General features: G+C 44.0%; 1 protein-coding gene across 4 annotated transcripts in view; it reads right to left on the bottom strand.

Annotated features, from left to right (window-relative positions):
* Positions 1-1,166: 1,166 nt before the first annotated feature.
* Positions 1,167-15,218, bottom strand: part of nudt14 (nudix (nucleoside diphosphate linked moiety X)-type motif 14) — a 136,449-nt gene continuing 122,397 nt past the window's right edge. For all 4 annotated transcript variants that reach the window (XM_073039433.1, XM_073039434.1, XM_073039436.1 and 1 more), the window contains one exon: positions 1,167-3,717. In XM_073039433.1, coding sequence (XP_072895534.1) covers positions 3,456-3,717 — 262 coding nt within the window. In that variant the 3' untranslated portion in view covers positions 1,167-3,455. The remainder of the gene's footprint in view (positions 3,718-15,218) is intronic.

A 15,218-nucleotide genomic window follows, 5' to 3' on the forward strand; every position in this document is an offset into this window, starting at 1 on the left:
CAGTTTGGTCACACTACCATGGGGTCAATCACTGAAGGGACTCACCATTGAGGGGTCAGGCAAAGTGACAACCACACCGTCGAGGAGTCAGTTTCAGAGTGACAGGTCACACCGAGGGGTCACTCTAACAGTGATGGGTCACACCATCAAGGGGTCAGTCTTACACTCATGGGGAGGCATACAGAGGTGAGATAAAACGGTTGACTGAGTAGTGTTGTGACAACAACCTCACACTCAACATCAGCAAGACCAAGGAGCCGACAGTGGACTTTAGGAAGGGGAAGTTGGGTGAACGCACACAAGACCTCATTGAGGGGTGAGCAGTGGAAAGGGTGAGCAGATTCAAGTTCCTGGGTGTCAACATCTCTGAAGATCTATCTTGGACATAACACATTAATGCATCATGAAGACATGCCAGCAGCTATACTTCATTAGGAGTTTAAGAAGTTTTGGAAGGTCGCCAAAAACTCTCACAAATTTTACTAGATGTTCAGTGGAGAGCATTCTGACTGGTTACATCGCCTCCTGGTATGAAAGCTCCAGTGAACAGGATGGCAAGAGACTGCAGAGGGTCACAGATTCAGTCAGCCCCATCACGAGCACAACACTCCCTTGAAGGAGGTGGTGCCCTCTTCTCATTACTACCATCAGGGAGGAGGTGCAGGAGCCTGAAGACTCATACTCAGTAATTCAGGACAGCTTCTTCCTCTCCGCAATCAGGTTTATGAATGGCTCGTGAGCCCATGAATAGTACCTTGTTATTTGATTTATTTTGTAATTCATAGAAATTATATGCCTTTGCACTATACTGCTGCTGCAAAACAACAAATTACATGTCACACACACAAAATGCTGGTGAAACGCAGCAGGTCAGGCGGCATCTATAGGGAGAAGCGCTGTCGACGTTTCGGGCCAAGACCCTTCATCAGGAGTCCTGGCCCGAAACGTTGACAGTGCTTCTTCCTATAGATGCTGCCTGGCCTGCTGCATTCCACCAGCATTTTGTGTGTGTTGCTTGAATTTCCAGCATCTGCAGATTTCCTCGTGTTTGCCCTTTAAAATTACATGTCATATTAGTCAGTGGTAATAAATCTGATTTTGATTTTCTCCCTGTCCCGGAAAGTGTTGCAGGGATGAAGAATAGTGATTCCATGGGATTCCACCCAAAGATTCAAAGGTTCATTTTATTATCAAAGTATGCACGCAGAATACAACTCTGAGATTCATCTTCTCCAGATAGTCAGGAAATACAGAAAAACCATGGAGGTTATTAAAAGAAAAAACATCAAACTCCTCCCCCTTCGCATGAAAAAGAAAAAGAAAAAGAAACAAAATCTCACAGGCCCAAACCTCAATCACCTCCCTCACAAAAAAATTAACATATTGTCCACAAGGAAAAGAAAAATAAACAGCGACAATAACATCAAACCCCCAAACCTGCCAATCAGCAACAAGAAAGAAAACACAGGAAACTGAAGGGGATCAGTATAAACTACAATCCATACCAATAATCACATAAATCTCAGAATTTCAAAAACATCCTCAGTCAGCATTGAAGACAGCAACCGCTCGAACTCAGTCCTTCCATGGAGATTGACGGTCGACAAGGCCTCTTCCACATTCGTCTTGATGTTTCAATCTTCTTCAAGTCAGGAGAGGTCAGAATACCTACGCCCAGATAATGGGGTTTGAGATGAAGGCAAAGATTATATAAGAGACATAAAATACTGCAGACACTGGAACCTGGAGCAGCAAACTGCTGAAGGAACTCAGCAGGCCAGGCAGCATCTGTGGGGGAAAATTGACAATCAATGCTTTGGGGTGAGACCCTCCACATGAGCTTTTCTTCAGTCCAGGTGAAGGGTCTCAACCCAAAGCATAAACTGTTCATTTCCATCCGCAGATGCTGCCTGACCTGCTGAGTTCCCACAGCAGTTGTTTATTAGTGGTGTTGTGGATAGTGTAGAAGGTTGTCATAGGTTACAATGGGACATTGACAGGATTCAGAACTAGGCTGAGAAATGGCAGAAAGAGCTCAATCCAGAAAAGCGTGAAATGCTACACTTTGGAAGGTTGAACTTGAATGCAAGGTTAATGGCAGGATTTCGGAACAGGGGGATCTTGGGATCTATGTCCACAAATCCCTCAGAGTTGCCATGTAATATGATTGTGTGGTTAAGAAGGTGCCTGGTGCATTGGCCTTCATTAAAAAGGGGACTGAGTTCAAGAGCCACGAAGTAATGTTGCAGCTCTATAAAACCCTGGTTAGACCCCACTTGGAATATTGTATTCAGTTCTGGTCACCTCATTATAGGAAAAATGTGGAAAATTTAGGGAGAGTGCAGTGGAGCTTTACCAGGATGTTGCCTGCATTAGAGAGTATATCTTATGAGAATAGGGTGAGTGAGCTGGGGCTTTTCTCTTTGCAGCAGAGGAGGATGAGAGGTGACTTGATAGAGGTATAGAAGATGATAGGAAGCATAGATAAAGTGGAAATCCAGAGATTCTTTTCCGCAGTGGAAATGGCTAATTCAAGAGGCATCATTTTAAGGTAATTGGAGGGAAGTATAGGGACAATGTTAGAGGTAGGCTTTTTACACAGGGAGCGGTGAGTGTGTGAAACACCCTGCCGGGGTGGTGGTAGGGACAGATACATTAGAGACATTTAAGATACTCTTAGACAGACACATGGACGAAAGTAAACTTGAGAGCTATAAGGGAGGGAAGGGCTGGATTAATCTTAGAGTAGGTTAAAAGGTCAGCACAACATTGTGGGATGAAGGGCCTATACTGTTCTATAAGAGACATAGTTAAGAGGAATGTGCACAGACTTTTCCACAGGACTTGGGATTCAAGAACTAGAAGGCATAGGTAGAAGGTCAGAGGGGAATATTTAATAGGAACTTGAAGGGCAACCTTTTCACCCAAAAGGTGGCCTGAATATGGAACAGGCTGCAAGAACACGTGGTGACACTTCTGAGTTGCCCTCACCACATCCTTAGATTGTACTGGCTGTTAATGCAGACAACACATCTCACTGTGAGTTTCAATGTACATGCAGTATATAAATGAACCTGTATCTGAATCTGCCACAGCAGGTGTAAAATAACAATGTTTACATGACAGTTGGACAGGTACCTGAAGAGGAAAGTTATAGAGGTATATGGGCCAAATGCAGACAAATTGGACTCATTAAATGGGGCATCTTAGTCAGCATGGACCAATTGTGCCGAAGGGCTGTATAAAGCCATGACCACCATGAATCAACTTCACCCAGTGAAGATCTCTCACTAACAAAATTACTTTTTTGCCCATCAACAGAGAGGAATAACTTTAAATGAACTTTGTTTAATGTTTTTACTAGACCTCTGAAGCTGAGAGATGCTGTTACAAATGGAAGCCAACTTTTGTTGGTTCAGCCACAATCCAGAGAGAGGTGCTCAACTGTTGTCCCATCACGAGGAAGACAAGAGGTACTTGGAAGCCTGTGGACGGGAGGCGATACATTCCTGAAACCACATAAAAGCAAAATTCACGCCTGCTGTTTTTGGGATGCACTCGTCGAGGACAAAGGTCTGCCAGTCTTTCCGGGGGAGATGAACCACTTCAATCAGCTCTCCCTCCTCGGGCTTCCCACCGTCTGTTCCCATATGCATGTCATCTGAAACCTCCACGTAAAACATGGTGTGGTTGGCTCCTGTCAACCCAACACCCGACCTAAAGGGCAGAGGCACATGTTAGCCTGTGTTTTCAGGTAGGGTGGGGGAAGAGAGGGGTTCAGGGAGAGGGGCAAACAGAGGAAGTGAGTGAGAGAGAGAGAGCGTGTGAAAGAAAGTGAGTGAGAGGAAGAGAGGGAAAGGGGAGAAGAGAAAGGAGCAGATGGGGGAGGGAGGGAGAGGGAGAGAGGGAGAGAGAGGGAGAGAGAGGGAGAGAGAGGGAGAGAGAGAGAGAGAGCGAGAGCGAGAGAGAGAGAGAGAGAGAGAGAGAGAGAGAGAGAGCGAGAGAGAGAGAGAGAGAGAGAGAGAGAGAAAGAATGAGAATTGAAAGGACACACACACTAAATGCTAGAGTACCTCAGCAGGGCAAGGGACATTTATGGAGGGAAATGAATGGTCAATGTTTTGGGCAAAGATCTCCCATCAGATAGACGGAAGGGAATAAAGAGATTGTATGATAGACTAAGAAGAGGGAGAGAGGGGGTGGGGAGAGAGGGAGAAGGGGAGGCAGAGAGAGAGAAAGAGACTGAGAGACAAAGATGTGGGCAGAAAAAGGTGAAGAGAGGGTGAAGTGAGGAGATTGAAAGACAGACAGGAAGTAGGCAGTGAGAAACACAGACACAGTGACATGAAAATGAAGAGAATGGAAAACAGATGGCAAAAGGAGAGAGACACACATGAAGGGATGCAGTAAAGGACAGAAAGAAAGACACCAGGAACAAACGAGATTCTGCAGATGCCGAAAATCTTGAGCAACACACGAAAAATGCTGGAGGAACTCAGCAGGTCAGGCAATCTCTATGAAGAGGAATAAACAGTTGACATCAGGCTGAGATCCTTCATCAGGACTAGAAAGCAGGGAGTGAAAAGCCAGACTAAGAAGCTGGGGGGAGAGGATGGAGTACAGGCTGACAGGTGATAGATGAGACCAGCTGAGGGGGAAAGTAGGTGGTGGGAGAGGGGAGGAAGCGATGTTAAAAACTAGGAGGGGATAAGTGGAAGAGGTAAAGGGCTGAAGAAAGAATCTGACATTCAAACCTAGTTGACTGTTTATTCCCCTCCAGGGAGTAAACCAGCAGGCTGCCTGCAGCATATCTTTGGACTGTGTTGGTCATTATCACAAAGAATGCATTTCACTGTACGTTTCCATAAATCTGAATCTGAATCTGCCATTCTTCCCACTGTGTTCGGGCACTGGGGCAGGATCGCCAGGAGTACCAGTGGTTAAACTGGGAACTGCTCTTTAACCAGATCAGGTCTGATGGAGGATTCAGGGCCACCTACTGAATGAGGTCTGTAGGACTGCAAAGAATAACTATAAGAAATGCTTTCTTTTAACTAGAGCAACAACCTGCTGGAGAAACTCAGTGGATCAAGTAGCACCTGTGGGAAGAAAGAACTGTCAACTTTTCAGATCGAAACCTTGCTCAACCTGCTGAGTTCCTCCAGCAGATGGTTTGTTACTCGGGATTTCAGCATCTGCAAGTTGTATCTCTATGTATTTAATTATTTGCATTAAATTCACTATTTTAAATAATGCAAGCTTATTTATTTTTATTGATTTTTAGAATTTTTAACATATTAATACCATTTATTTTTTAATTGAATAATGTATTTCAGAGAGTTTTTAAATCATTCTGAATATCAGAGAGATTGAGAAACCTTAACAAAGCAGAGGAATCATAGTGTCATAAATTCGCACAGCACAGAAACAGGCCCTTTGGCCCAACTGGTTCATACCAACCACAACATCCTCCCCGATTGTCCCAGTTATTTATTTACTTAGTGATACAGCATAGAATAGGCCCTTCTGGCCCTTTGAGCTACTCCAGCATTCCCCAACAACCCTGAATTAACCCTAACCTAATCACAGGACAATTTACAATGACTAATTGCCCACATTCAGTCCATAACTTTCAAAGCCTCTCCTGTCCACGTACCTATCCATATGTTGCAATAGTACCAGTCTGAACCACTTCCTTTGGCACCTCTTTCCAGGTATTCACTACCCTCTGAGTAAAGAAGTTACCTTTCTAGTCTCTTTTAAATCTTGGGGTGGGGGAGGCAGAAGGGGGAGTACAAGCTGGCAGGTGATAGGTGAGACCAGGTGAAGGAGAAGGTGGGTGGGTGGGTGAGGAGAAAGGACATGCAAAGCTCCGAGGGATAGGTGGAAAATTTAAGGAGCTGAAGAAGGAACCCAGATTCTTACTGGCCTCTATGACCTTTTCCAGTCCAAATGAAGGGTCTCAGTCTAAAAAAGTGACCATTTCTCTCCAATAGGTGCTGCCTGACCTGTTGAAGTCCTCCAGGACTTTAGATCGTAAGACATAGGAACAGAATTAGGCCATTTGGCCTATTGAATCTGCTCCACCATTCATCATGGCTGATCCGTTATTCCTCTTAGCCCCAATCACCAGCCTTCTCTTCATATCCTTTCATAACTTGACCAATCAAGAATCTATCAACCTCTGCCTTAAATATTTGTAAAGACTTGGCCTCCACAGCCACCTGTTGCAACAAAGTCCACAGATTCACCATTCTCTGGATAAAGAAATTCTTTCTTCCAGTTATAAAGAAGGCAAGGCAGTGGCTATACTTCATTAGGAGTTTGAAGAGATTTGGTATGTCAGCAAATACACTCAAAAACTTCTGTAAATGTACTGTGGAGAGCATTCTGACAGGCTGCATCACTGTCTGGTATGGGGAGGGGGGTGGGGGGGCTACAGCACAGGACCAAAAGAAGCTGCAAAGGGTTGCAAATTTAGTCAGCTCCATCTTGGGTACTAGCCTACAAAGTACCCAGGACATCTTCACAGAGCGGTGTCTCAGAAAGGCAGCGTCCCTTATTAAGGACCTCCAGCACCCAGGGCATGCCTTTTTCTCACTGTTACCATCAGGTGGGAGGTACAGAAGCTTAAAGGCACACACTCAGTGATTCAGGAACAGCTTCTTCCCCTCTGTCTAAATGGGCATTGAACCCTTGGATACTACCTCACTTTTTGAATATATATTATTTCTGTTCTTTGCACAATTTTTAATCTATTCAATATATGTATACAGTAATTGATTTACTTATTATTATTATTTTATTTTGGTTTTTTTCTTCTATATTGTGTATTGCATTGAACTGCTGTTGCTAAGTTAACAAATTTCACATCACATGCCGGTGATAATAAGCCTGATTCTGAATTCTGATTTCTGAATTCCTCATCTCCATTCTAAAAAGATGCTCCTCTATTCTGTGTCCTCTGGTCCTAGACTCTCCAGCCATAGGAAAAATCCTCTCCACATCCACTCTATCATGCCCTTTCACCATTTGACAGATTTCAATTAGGTCAGCCCTCATTCTTCTGAATTCTAGAGAATTCAGGTTCAGAGTCATCAAACGCTCTTCATATGACAAACCGTTCAATCCTGGAATCATTTTCATGAACCTCCTTTGAGCCCTCTCTAGTGTCAGCACATACTTTCTAAGATAAGGGTCCCAAAACTGTTCAGAATACTCCAGGTGAGGCCTCACAGGTGCTTTATAAAGTCTCAACATTACATCTTTGCTTTTATATTCTCTTGTAGACGGTTGCAAAACACTTATTCAATTTGTCCCCATTACTACCTCGCCAGCATCGTTTTCCAATGGTCCAATATCCTCTCTTTTACACTTGGTGTATCTGAAGAAACTTTTGGTGTTCTCTTTAATATTATTGGCTAGCTTACTTTCATATTCCATCTTTTCCTTCTTAATGAGTTTTTGTTGCCTTCTGTTGGTGTCTGTTGCTCTGGATTTCTCCAATGCCTCTTGAGTAACTGTTGCTGGGAGTCAAGGGTCAGAACTAGAGAGAGAGAGGCTAGGCAGGCTAGGACTTTGTTGCTTGGAGTGTACGAAACTAGGAGTGATCTTACAGAGGTATAAAATTGAGGGGTAGAGATAGGGTGAATACACTCAGTTTTTCCCCCAGAGTTCAGAGTTTAGAAATTAAGAACTGGAGAAGCAAAGGGAAAGATTTAATAGGGACCTGAGGGTCAACTTCTTCACACAGATGGTGGTCAGTATATGGAATGAGCTGCTAGAGGAAGTGGTTGAGGTAGGTATATCAACAACAATTATTTGATATTTAGGTACATAGGTATAAAGGTTTTGATCAGGGGTTCCCAACCTGGATTCCACAGACCCCCTGGTTAATGGTAAAGGTCCATGGCATAAAAAGGTTGGGAACCCCTGGTTTAGAGGGATATGGGCCTAAGCAGTTAAATGGAACTTGTTCAAGTGGGCATCTTGGTCAGCAAAGGCCTGTTTCTGTGCCATGTAGTTCTATGACTCTAACTTCCTGCCATGTGACAACTAATTCCTTTTGAATAATAAATCACCGTGGTATTCAGTTTTAATCACACTGTTTACCACATTCTTGACACATGGGCCCATCAGAGGTTACTAAGTATACAAGTTGCAGAAATCATAAAGGTTTAATGAACTATAATATCACTCATACATTACTACAACAAGCGAGTTCGCCAACACCTCTGCTTCCTCAGGAGGCTAAAGAAATTTGGGACGTCCACTATGTAGCAGAAAAAGCATCCTATCTGGATACACCACAGCTTGGTACGGCAACTGCTCTGCTCTTGACCGTAAGGAAAAGCTGAAAGTTGTGGACACAGCTCAGCACATCAGGGAAACCAGCCTCACTTCCATGGATTCTGTCTACACTTCTCACCGCCTTAATTAAAGACGCCATACATCCCAGGCATTTTGTCTTCTCCCCCTTTTCCATTAGGCAGAAGACACAAAAGCTTGAAAGCACAGGGCACCAGCCGGACAGATTCTACCCCATTGTTACAACAACTGAACAGTCCCCTAGTATGATAAAATGGACTCTTGATCTCACAATCTACCTCAATATGGCCTTACAGATATAGGTGATATAGGCACCCGTTAGTCTCGTGAGACCATGGATTTGCACCTTGGAAGGTTTCCAGGGAGCAGGCCTGGGCAGGGTTGTATGGGAGACCGGCAGTTGCCCAAGCTGCAAGCCTTCCCCTCTCCACGCCACCGATGTTGTCCAAGGGAAGGGCACTAGGACCCAAGCAGCTTGGCACTGGTATCGTCGCAGAGCAATGTGTGGTTAACTGCCTTGCTCAAGGACAACACGCGCTGCCTCAGCTGAGGCTCGAACCAGTGACCTTCAGATCACTGGACCGATGCTTTATCCACTAGGCCACACACCAACACAATATATGGCCTTATCATCTGCCTGAACTGTGGTTTCTCTGTATTTGTAACAGTTTAGAACAGTGCAGCACAGTATGGCCCCTTCAATCCAAGATGTACTGACCTATATAAACCAACTCTACAATCAGTCTAACCCTCCTTCCCACACAGCGCATCACCTTCCATTTTCCTTACATCCATGTGTCTATCTAAGAGTCTCTTAAAAGTCCCTATTGTATCTGCTTCTACCACCACCCCCAACAATGCATTCTAGGCACCCAGCACTTCTTGTGTACAAAACCTGCCTCTAACATCTCCCATAAGCTTTTTTCCACTCACCTTAAACAGATGCCATCTGGTATTAGCCATTACCACCTTAGGAACTCTCTCTATGCTTCTCAATGCTATACGCCTCTACTAAGTAACCTCTCATCCAAAGAGAAAAGTCCTAGCTCACTCAGCCTTTCCTTGTATGACATGCTCTCTAATCCAGGCGTTCCTCTGCACCCTCTCTAAATATTTATTCTGCATTCTGTTACTACCCTCTGCACTGTTGTAATGATTTGATTTGTAAGCTTTTCACTGTACCTCGGTGGGTGTGACAATAATAAACCAATTTACCAGTTTAAAACATTTACAAAATTCTTGCTTTCTTCTGAATGACATACACAGAATAGTACAGCTCGGGACAAGCCATTCAGCCTACAATGTTGTACCAAGGAGATGGTGGTGGACTTTAGGAGATCTAGACCTCATATGGAGCCAGTGATCATTAATGGAGAATGTGTGGAGCAGGTTAAGACCTACAAGTATCTGGGAGTACAGTTAGACGAGAAGCTAGACTGGACTGCCAACACAGATGCCTTGTGCAGGAAGGCACAGAGTCGACTGTACTTCCTAAGAAGGTTGGCGTCATTCAATGTCTGTAGTGAGATGCTGAAGATGTTCTATAGGTCAGTTGTGGAGAGCGCCCTCTTCTTTGTGGTGGCGTGTTGGGGAGGAAGCATTAAGAAGAGGGACGCCTCACGTCTTAATAAGCTGGTAAGGAAGGCGGGCTCTGTCGTGGGCAAAGTACTGGAGAGTTTAACATCGGTAGCTGAGCGAAGGACGCTGAGTAGGCTACGGTCAATTATGGATAACTCTGAACATCCTCTACATAGCACCATCCAGAGACAGAGAAGCAGTTTCAGCGACTGGTTACTATCGATGCAATGCTCCTCAGACAGGATGAAGAGGTCAATACTCCCCAATGCCATTAGGCTTTACAATTCTACCGCCAGGACTTAAGAACTTTTTAAAAGCTATTATTAATGCTTTTTGAGATAGTGATTTAGATGCATATCATATTTTTTACTGAGTTAAGTATTGTATGTAATTAGTTTTGCTACAACAAGTGTATGGGACATTGGAAAAAAGTTGAATTTCCCCATGGGGATGAATAAAGTATCTATCTATCTATCTATCTATCTAATCCATACCGAATATCCTCCTCCCGTGTACTATCCATTCCCAACACATTCATGTGTCTATTTAACAGCCTCCAAAACTCCACCAAATTCTAAAATACAAAGTTCAAAGTATATTTATAAAAGTACCATATACTACCTGGAGGTTCATTTTCTTGCAGGCATTTACAGGTAAACAAGGAATACAACAGAATTTTGCAAAAAGCAAAGACTGACAAACAACCAATGCATAAAATAAAGCACACTTCAAATAAAAATAATAAACACAAAGTGCACTGCAGATGCTGTGGTCAAATCAAGACGTACAAAAAAGCTGGATGAACTCAGCAGGTCGGGCAGCATCTGTTTTGAAAGGAACAGTCAACGTTTCGGGTCAAGACCCTCCGTCAGGACTCAGCCCCGTCGGATGCTGCCCGACTTGCTGAGTTCATCCAGCTTTATTTGTACGTCTCAAATAAAAATAATACTGGGAACATGAGTTGTAAAGAGACCTTGATTGTGAGTCTGCAGGCTGCAGAATCAGTTCTGAGAAGCCGTGACTGAAGTTATCTAAGCCGGTTCAGGAGCCTGATGGTTGTTGAGTAATAACTGTTCCTGAACCTGATGGTGCGGGACCTAAGGCTTCTGTATCTCCTGCCTGATGATAGTAGCAAGAAGAGAGTGTGGCCTGGATGGTGGAGGTCCTAGATGATGGATGCTGCCTTCTTATGACAGTTCTCCATGTAGATGTGCTTCTCTGTGACGGGCTGGGCTGTATCCACCACTTTCTGTAGTCTATGCTGTTCCTGGCATTACAGTCTCCATACTAGGCCATCATGCAACCAGTTAGGATACTCTGCACAGAGTTTGTTAAATGTTTTGTTGACATGCTGAATCTACACAAACTTTTAAGAAAGTAGAGGCATGATTGTGTCTCCTATGTGATGGCATGAGCTTTCACAACATATCTCTGGATGTGGGACAATCCTTCTGACTGAGATTAAGCCTTTCTGGGAAGAGTAAAGGAGGAGGGGTATGCTTCATCCAAGTCACCTCAACCACAAGCTATTCCAGCTGCTACCATCTGGAAAACAGTACCACAGCATAAAAGCCAGGACCAACAGGTTCCAGGACAGCTTCTTCCACCAGGCCATCAGACTGATTAACTCATGCTGATTTGAGTGTATTTCTATGTTACATTGACTGTGTTATATATTATAAATTGTTATAAATTACTATGATTGCACATCGCACATTTAGACGGAGGCATAACGTAAAGATTTTTACTCCTCATGTATGTGAATGATGTAAGAAATACGGTCAATTGAATTAAATTCAATAATGGCTGGGACTGGTCACTGGCTCCACTATTATTGTGAAAGCAGAAGAACAAACTTCTCCACTGCCATCTCCCATTGTCCTCATAAGAGGCGGGGAGTGGGGGGGGGGAGACTCCAGGCTTGCAAAGAGGTGATTCTGCTGGTAGTGCTCACAGGTCTGGGCAGGCTAGGCTGTAAAGTTTGGAGAATGGAGGAGGAAGAGATCTTGTACGCTCAGGAATGAATGGGTTAGATTACATCTTGACCATCTGCTGGGGGAACAGAGTGTACCAAAGCACAGGAGCAAGGTGGGAGGACAATTCCAAAGGAAAGAAGTCATAAGTCAGAATAAACAATGTGAGAGAGAGCCAAAGAGACACAAATGGGGAGGGAGGGCGGGAGCCAGACAGAGAGAGAGGGAGGGAGAGAGGGAGGGGGAGAGGAGGAGGGGGGGAGAGAGGGAGAGAGGGGGAGGGGAGGGGGAAGGGGGAGATGGGGAGAGGGGGAGAGGGGGAGGGGGAGAGAGGGAGAGGAGGGAGAGGGGAGGGGGGAAGGGGGAGATGGGGAGAGGGGGAGAGGGGGAGAGAGTGAGATGGGGAGAGGGGGAGAGAGGGAGAGGGGAGAGGGAGGAGGAGAGTGAGTGTGTGTGTGTGTGTGTGTGTGTGTGTGTGTGTGTGTGTGTGTGTGTGTGTGTGTGTGTGTGTGTGTGTGTGTGTGTGTGTGTGTGTGTGTGTGTGTGTGAGAAAGGGAGGGGGGAGAGAGAGGGGGAGAAGGGGGAGAGAGATTGTGTGTGTGTGAGAGAAGGAGAGAGGGAGAGGGGGAGAGAGATTGCGTGCGTGTGTGTGAGAAAGAGAGAGGGAGGGGGAGAGAGAGGGGTGAGAGGGAGGGGCGGGTTTGATGCACAGAAAGATAGAGGGACAGAAAAATGGAAAGATAGAAAGATGGAAGGATAGAGAGAAGGAGAGAAAAATAGAAAGATAGAGAGAGAGAGGGAGAAGAAACAAACTGAGTGTAATGGAGTGAGATGGTAAGGGGAAGGACTGATACACAGAAAAATGGAGAAATAGAAAAATAGAATGAATTTTCATCTTGTACACCTCTACCAAGTCACCTTGAAAGAGTGAAAGATGGAAAGATAGAGAGAACATAGCGAGAAAAAGAGTGAAAGACAGAGAGAGAAAGAGGAGGGTTAGAGAGAAGAAATGAAATACTGTTAGAAAGAGAGGAAAAGAGGGAGGGATAGAGAGAGATGGTGAAGGAACTGCAAGAGGGTGGGGAGACAGAGAGACATACTGCATGAATAACAGGCCCTTTGACCCAACTCATCCATGCCAACTGTGCCTACTGCCATCTGCCTGCATCTGGACCACAGACTTCTAAAGCTCTCCTGTCCATGCACACATCTAGATGGCTCTTAAACGTGACTAACGCACCCACCTCAAACACCATTTCTGAGCTCATTCCACATGCATACTACACTTTCTGTGAAGCTGCCTCTAATGTTCTTAAACTTGGAGATTGTGTTTGGATTTGGTTCTGTGCATATGAAGGATGTGGAAGCTTTAGAGAGGGAGCAGAGGAGATTTACCAGCATGCTACTTGGATTAGAGAGCGTGTCCTATGTGGAAAGGTTGAGCAAGCTAGGGCTTTTCTCTTTGGAGCAGCGGATGAGAGGTTACTTGATGGAGGTGTACAAGATGATAAGAGACACAGAGTGGGCAGCCAGCAGCTTTTTTGCAAAATGGAAATGGCTAATATGAGAGGCACAATTTTTAGGTGATTGGAGTATAGGGGAACATGAGAGGTATGTTTTTTTACACAGAGAGTGGTGGTTGCATGGAATGTGCTGCAATGGGTATGCGATTTCTTAGAGACATTTAAGAAATTCTTAGATTCTTGGATAAAAGAAAAATGGAGGGTTATTTGGGTGTGAAGAATTAGATTGATATGACCATAACACATAGGAGTAGAATATGGGCATTTGGCCCATCAAGTATATTTTGCCATTCTGCCATGGCTTATTTATTTTCCCTCTCAACCCCGTTCTCCTGTTTTCTCCCCATAACCTTTGACGTTCTTACTAATCAAGAACATATCAAACTCTGCTTTAAATATACAGGTGTCCCCCGCTTTATGAATGTTCGCTTTACACCACTTTGCTTTTACAAAAGACCTACATTAGTAACCTGTTTTCGCATTACAAAGAGGATTTTCGCTTTTATGAAAATGTTTCCCATATAAATTAATGGTTCTTCACTTTACGCCATTTCAGCTTAAGAAAGGTTTCACAGGAACGCTCTACCCTTTGTAAAGGGGGGGGGGACACCTGGACTCAGTGACTTGACTCCACAGCTATCTGTGGCAAGAAATTCCATTAACTCACCACCCTCTTTCTTCCCCTTTCATAAATTTTTAACTCAGAAGGCAAGTAAGTTATTTACCACATGAAAATTTATCGACATATTGAATAGTAAAGTTACCATAAACCATAAGTCAAAGCAATATGAATAAAAATATAGCCTAAGTCAAAATTTTATACAAGACTTAGAAAAAACATTTTCTTACTAAGTGACATGATCAGGCCCAAATATAGGCTTAGCATGTGAAATCTGTGTTTGTTTTTTGCTGCACAAATACTTGATTCCAGGTTGAACTTGAGATAAGCCCACACAGATTTCACCTTCAATTGAAATGAGACAATTTCTATCCTTGCTCTTGATGCTTGTTAAACAAGAAAAAGCTTGCTTACACATGTAAGAAGTTGAAAACTGCAGCAAAATGTTGATTGCTTTCCTATGAATGACAGGATACTCTTCTTTCAAAGTCCAGAATTTGTCAAAGTCCAGAATTTGTCCAGAAACCCATCAACCTGGATAGAGAAGCTGTTGTTTTTTCAATTTATCACACAAGATTTCTTCAGTATCATGTGAAATGTCGACGTATCATACTGTTTTACAGTGAAACTTTTTCAATCCCTCGTACTGCATCTCGTCCTAGCATTTTACCCACTGTAACTTTGCATACTGGCATTATTAGGTCCTCACCAACTGAGTGACTTTTCCTTTTCTGTGTAATAAGTTCTGCTACTAAATAACTTGCTTCCTGGACCTTTTTACTGACTGTGAATTTTCTACCACATTGATAGTTTGTTCACTCCCTTAAGTCAGTCAGCGGCACATATGGGGAAGTTGGTGGAGATAATTCAGGATGGAGAGGCTGGCGTCACAGTCCAAGTTGGGCGAGTCCATTCAATGCTCGGGAAACGCACTTCACGCTACTCATCAGCCTGTCTTCCCTTCAGTGCAATACAGCGCTCACCAATTATCAACAGCCTCCCCTATTTCACATCAAAAACTGAGAATGGACTCAACCAAATAAACACGGTTCTACAGTGCACTGTCATTCTAGGCTGAGATTGCTAACGGGGCCACTTGGTCATATTTTAAATCATAATCTCTCACAGAACCCACTAAGGACCTCTCATGCGACTCCAGTTGAGAAACCATGCTCTGGCTGAAGAAATTTTCCCTCA

Source organism: Hemitrygon akajei, chromosome 3 (genome assembly GCF_048418815.1).
Source record: "Hemitrygon akajei chromosome 3, sHemAka1.3, whole genome shotgun sequence".
Classification (NCBI taxonomy): Eukaryota; Metazoa; Chordata; class Chondrichthyes; order Myliobatiformes; family Dasyatidae; genus Hemitrygon; species Hemitrygon akajei.